Source organism: Salvia hispanica, chromosome 3, assembly GCF_029641045.1.
Source record: "Salvia hispanica isolate PSC_SH4W2 chromosome 3, Shi_PSC_v1, whole genome shotgun sequence".
NCBI lineage: Eukaryota > Viridiplantae > Streptophyta > Magnoliopsida > Lamiales > Lamiaceae > Salvia > Salvia hispanica.
In genome coordinates, this window is record NC_142694.1 from 45,308,660 (window position 1) to 45,314,683 (window position 6,024).

General features: G+C 35.9%; 1 protein-coding gene across 2 annotated transcripts; it reads right to left on the reverse strand.

The window, feature by feature from the left end:
• Positions 1-238: 238 nt before the first annotated feature.
• On the reverse strand, positions 239-4,676 carry LOC125216489 (uncharacterized). Of its 2 annotated transcripts, none has more exons than XM_048118206.2 (7): positions 4,505-4,676; positions 4,240-4,432; positions 3,873-3,968; positions 2,566-2,955; positions 1,841-1,955; positions 688-1,512; positions 239-616 (listed from the first exon to the last, which is right to left on the reverse strand). In XM_048118206.2, exons 1-7 carry the CDS (start codon positions 4,573-4,575, stop codon positions 504-506), a joined length of 1,803 nt encoding a protein of 600 aa, XP_047974163.1. In that variant the 5' UTR covers positions 4,576-4,676; the 3' UTR covers positions 239-503. The 2 variants fall into 2 exon arrangements, with proteins under 2 accessions (XP_047974163.1, XP_047974162.1); XM_048118205.2 differs by having other exon boundaries at positions 239-619.
• Between the last annotated feature and the right edge of the window lie 1,348 nt (positions 4,677-6,024).

The window sequence follows — 6,024 nt, forward strand, 5'->3', positions numbered from 1 at the left end:
TTCCACTCACATCTTATTATAAAATTAATATATAAAATTGAGTCTCACATTTAACTATCCTTTTTCACCCACTTTCATTTATACTTATTTCTTAAAATTCGTATTGAACTCAAATAGGGCTCCTAATAGGAGACGGATGGAATAAAAGTTAAGCCATTCCTTTTCTAAATTTGTCAATCTCAATTTCTGTGTTAGCCATAATCTAGCATAATAGCATCAATGAAATGTAACAACCATGTATCGGAAAGCCAATGAAATAGGCATTAAAATCTTACTCCACAAAAATTTACCAAAATTTCACTCAGGAAAACTCTCCACTAAATTGGTTTTTGTAATCTCTAGGCCAGATTACAGATAAAAGAGAAACTATAACTCTCCAATTGTCCTCGAAAATGCTATGAAATATCAACATCCAGGCTAACGGCTTCTGTTCAGATGTAAGAAGATTCCTCGACACTAATATACACAGCATGTTCACTCTCGACCATCTCCAGCTGCGTGCTTCACATTGCAGGGCGGTTTGTGCTTGTGCTGGGTAAATCTTCACTCTTTTCATTTGTACTCGTATTCTCAGCAGTTCCTTTGCTTGTCAATTGGCCGTCAGTTTTGGTTTCACCTGCTGCAGAATCAATGTTATCACTTTTGCAACTGTAAAATGAAATGTAGGTCCAGGCATTCAAAATTTACCTTCTACTTCTAATGTAGGTAAAGCTACTACGTCATCTGTTGCTCGACTAACTGGTTCAAGAACGGAAACAGAAGCTTTATCTCCCCCTGTGTTTTCATTAGTTGAATTACCAGAAGAAGAAAGTTGATTAATTCCAGCTTCTTCTGAGTGATTGCCTGGTGCGGCTGATTGATTTTCAGGTCCTTGCTCTACTGGAGCACAACCAGAGACTCTGTCTGATTCAACACCTTGATTGCTTTTACTAAGCTCTTTTTTCTCATTACCTGATGTAGAAACAACCGCATCATCTGCTGTTCCAGGAAGTTTGGCAGATGGAGTTGGTGGTGCAGGCGCAGCATTTTCCTTTACAGATGTTGCATTTGACACTGCAACGACACCAATGGGATTAGGAGCTGCTGATGCTGCAAGGTTTGTAGATTGACTTTGTGCTGGCTTAGCTTCTCCAGTTTCGGATATGTTTGGTTTAGGAGCAGAGTAAGTGGAGATCGATGCTTTTGCTAGACCATTACGAATGAAATGCACATTGCTCGGCAGTTGATGGCCAGTGCTTGGAGTGGATGATTTCATCACAGAACTGCCTCCAGTTGTGATATGCACAACGTTTTGAGATCGTGCAGCCTCAATTAGTGAAGAAGCATCCGCAGGAGTAGCTATGCGAGCTCCAGCAGCAACTGCGGCAGCTTTGACCATTGAATCTCCGTCAGATATTTGGATCATGGAAGGCCGATTTGCAAGCATCTGGGGTTTTGAAGGCCCTACTCTTTGAAATGGTTGATCTGCCGATGACGAAGAGGCTTTTGGAGGTTGAGGCTGAGTTTTGATTCCTGCGATATTACAATAATAAAGATGTTATGATGTGTAACAATAAAAATGTACTACTCCCTTCATCTCATTATTTATGGCAAATTTCTTTTGGGCACGGAATTTAGGAGAGTAAAAAGTGACGTTAGAAATATATACTACATTTTTTTGGGTGAGTAATAAAGGTGTTTCAAAATAGGAAAGGTGCCATATTAGAAGAAGTAAAAGTTAATTATTATCAAAGGCGTATCTCAGTTATTTGGCTGTTATCAAATACACATATTTAACATATATAAATATTTCGGCCATCAGTCAACCTACAATTTACCAACAATAAGTTATGGCACTTACGCATATCCAGAGCTAGGTTCATGGCACGATGTGCAGCTGCGAGCTGAGTTTCAGAACGTTGAGTGCTGGTACCAGCCTTTGAATTGCCCTGTTTTTTCCTGAGATTGGACCACCTCTGCACAAGTCCATTTCATTCAATATATCAGGAACACGACCTTTGTACAATTATAAGTGGCATGAAACTAATTGATAATACAAACCAAGGGGACCTAATCAACAAGGAGTAGCACAAAATTTAATAACCAGAGCTAATCAAATGTACAAATACCAAGCAAATTCTATGGCATTGTAGCACAGATATGCCATAAGCATCTTATATGGGTTAGAGCTTTAAAGAGAATATATTTAGTCTAGAGGAACTCGCTAGCAGTTCAGTGAAATCCAGTCTCCACAAAATCAGCAGAAAAAGATACTAATCTAATATGTATTGCAGATAAAACCCCCAAAATGAATACACCGGTTAGTAATAGAATAGATAAATTGACTAAAAGGAAACAATAGTGGAGTAAAAACCCACATACAACACAAACCTAGTATCAGTCACCAGTATTAACATAGTTATCCATCACATGTTAAAACTTTAGCAAAAATTAGGCACACTATAAAAAGGCCAACTCTCACTGCATATAGCATAAAAGGAAAACCATTTGACAATCACTTGTTGCTCTATAATATGAATTGAGGTTATGATGCATAAAACATAAAAAGAAACAAGATGGAAAAACCTGAGATAGCTCTGATGCTCTTCTGTCATTCTTAAAATCCCATCTGGCAATATTTGCCCAATTTCGTTCCCCATGTTTCTGTACAGAAGCAGTGAGTTTTGAGTCCTCTTCCAAAGACCAACTCCTCCGTCTTCTTCGAGAAGGATAGTTCACTTCTGCAGCCTCGTTATTAGTAGGCCTTTTTTCACCACTTACTGCTGAAGACAGTGGCTGTTTTTGTACGGCAACAGAGATGGTAACATTCCTCCCCCTTGTTATATTGGGGGAATGTGAGCCATCTGAAGTAGCAGACACTGCCTTGGTGTTAGGTATATTAATAGTCAATGGAGCCTCAATAGTTGAGTTGTTCGGGAGCTGGGGATTATTTGGATAACCAGAAGCAATTAAAACCTGTCCCAAAAGAATCGGCTTCTTAGAACACATATAATAATGATATGCTTGAGTTTGATGCCCATCATATGTATGAAACAGCATATAATTGCTCAATGAACTACCATGAGACAAGATATTATATCCATTTTGTACACTGGCATCAAAACCAGATCTTGGTGATATTGATTTCTAGATCCTCAAAATCTCGATCTAATACTGAATTGCAAATTATTTATGGATCCGAACAATAAGCATATATTTGATCCTTGATCCACTGAAAAACCAGTATCGTTTCAATTGAGTGTAACTGTGCACGTGGGAAATAATGAGATACATTAGCTATTGACGATGATAGATCAACCAGCACAACATGAATCTTATGAGATGGCTCTTGTTTAAGGCCAGTGAGATAAAGTCATTGAGATTTTCATCTAATACAACAAGGACTACATTGAGGAAAACCAGCATCTAGTAATTAAGTGAATAGCATAACTACAGCAACTACCCAATTTCGAAATGGGGGTGTAACTAACATAGACTTGTCTATTACTTGAAAGATCCCAACTACCCGTTTGATAGAAAACTAATGTGCAAGAATCCATCAATAATAACTATGCAACAGACTCCCTAATTAGCATGTCAAAACAAATAAATCGTATCAAGCAAATTGTAATTATGTCTTAGTCTCAGTATCGACTTAAATGTGTGGGTAAGTATAGTGTCGAAACACATACATCGTATCAGGCAAATTGTAATTATGTCTAAGTCTCAGTATCGAATTAATTGCGTGAGTAATTATCGTGTCGATACACATATAAATTGGTTAGACTAGATCGTCTTAACCCCAATAGCAAACAGTTCATAACAATCGTCTGCTGCATTTATTACTTGCTATGTTTTCTTCGAAAAATCAGGATAACATTCTATCGACATACTTTAACACATGCTGCAGCTTCCACCGAAGCTTCACGTCCGACAGGAGGGGAAGGTTCCACCTCATGCTCTAAATCACTGTCCTCATCATCCACATCCTACAATCACAATATACAAAAGGTACAGTCAGAACTTCCATCTTTAGATGTGATACCACCGGAATTCCCCCCTTCTAACAAGTTTAAGGGATTGCATTCCTAATCAAAGTTCCCTTCTATCATAAATTTCCATCCAGTAAAAGCATGACATAAAATCAATATCAGCTACTGCAACCGGTGAAAGAGGCATGAAACGGCGGAAGATCAATCACAATGCTATAGGCAGAAACAAATTGCAAAAAACAGTCCAAAAATGAGAAAAATTACAGACCATGCGCTCAGCGTCGCTATCGAGCTGATCAATTAGGGCTTCTCCGTAGGCTAAGTGGCGCCACAGCATATGGTACTCCCGCGCGCAGGAAATTCCGGTGGCGGAATTCTTCGCCATCTCAGCCCAATCAATCTTCGCTCCAGCGGCTTGTTCCATCTCTTGCATCAAAGCGAACACCGTTTCCAAGGAGTATCTAACCGGAGATACGCCAAATTAAACACCAACCGAGAACTACAGAAACAACAATTCACGAAACAAATGTTACCTCTGCAAAACGGCAGACATATCATCCTCGCTGATGGTGCTCTTCTTCCCCTTCTTCGATTTGTCAACCATTGATAACGGAACGTTAATGCTTTTCTCAGCCTGAGCTGTATAAAATCTCTTTGAGAGAGAGAGTGTGAAGGGGGAAGAAGCTTTGCTAATTTTGTGGAATCTATTTAATTTTTATATCAATTTGGTATAATATTATGGGAGATTTGTTTCAGGAAATATATTTTTAATTCTTATCTAGAAATTTTTGCATATCTCGTCAATTATTTATTTTCCTGCTATTTTAACACTTTTTAAAACTGTTTAAATAGAAAGTATCAATAATGATTTACAATTGCATATAAGGAGCATTAATTACTACTGTCTTTTTCTTTTTTTAGAGGAAAAGTTCCAAATAGGTGATTGTTTTTCAACTTCATATTTTTTGTAAAAATAGTCAATTTTATTTATATAAGTGTATAGATCCAAGCATATCATTCCTCAGGATCCATTTTCAAATTTGAAATAAAATTTATCTCCACAATTTTCAGTTATATCTATATGTTGTTTCGGTATATATGTAAATAATCTCCGAATATTTTGTAATATTCTGGAATTTTGAAGTTTATAACAATAAAAATTTAATGTAAATAATTTCAAATGTTAAAAGTAAAGTAAATAGTCGAGTTGGAAGATGGTGTAATGTTATTTTCTTATTGGGGCCTTGGGGGTTATGATTTCATTGAATATATGATTAGAGAAAATATAATTCTTGATAGATTTTTTATCATGTCTTTTATTAAAAAAAAAGTTGTTAGGCTTTTTAACTTATGTTAATTAATTATATTTATTTAACCAATTATCATAATAGCTTAACTATCTAATTGACCTAATAAATAAAATGATTATATTTAAAATATTATTCTAGCCTCTCAATATGGTTCCTAGTGTAGTACATCCTATTTGAAAATATCAAGGAAAGTAGCGACAGCGAATCAGATCAATTAAGGCCCCTCGCATTTCACCAAGTTACTTCACCCACAATTTGAATATATCATAAAAAATAGGAATATTGGCATCTAATATCACGAAATTTTCAAAAAGTTGGATTTTTTCCACGAACTTTAAAATTGACAAATAATATCACGAACTTTACTCCCGATTTGTTTTTTTCTACGAATGAAAAAATTCATGTTATTTTAATAGATTGAATAACAATTTTGGAGGGTGTGCTTCAAGAAAAACTAGCTTCAAAGATTGAAAAACTTGAAGCTCTCAAAATTGTTGTCGAGAAATTACGAAAACAAATCCGTATCATAATATTATTTGTGAGAATTTTTTCATTCGTGGTAAAAAACAAACAGAGGGTAAAGTTCGTGATATTATTTGTCAATTTTAAAATTCGTGAGAAAAACCCAACTTTTTGAAAGTTTCGTGATATTAGATGTCAATATCTCTAAAAAATATGGAGAATATGCAATAGATATATTGGCAAATTACTGAATGTGTGTATTTTTTGTATTCCCCATGTAT

Bases quoted from the DNA above. Each gene is read 5' to 3' on its own strand.
- LOC125216489 (XM_048118205.2), bottom strand. From the start codon at position 4,575: ATGGTTGACAAATCGAAGAAGGGGAAGAAGAGCACCATCAGCGAGGAT. The intron at 3,969-4,239 runs GTCTGTAATTTT...TTGTGATTGTAG, and splicing joins ATAGCGACGCTGAGCGCATG to GATGTGGATGATGAGGACAG. The intron at 2,956-3,872 runs GTATGTCGATAG...CTTTTGGGACAG, and splicing joins AAGCTGCAGCATGTGTTAAA to GTTTTAATTGCTTCTGGTTA.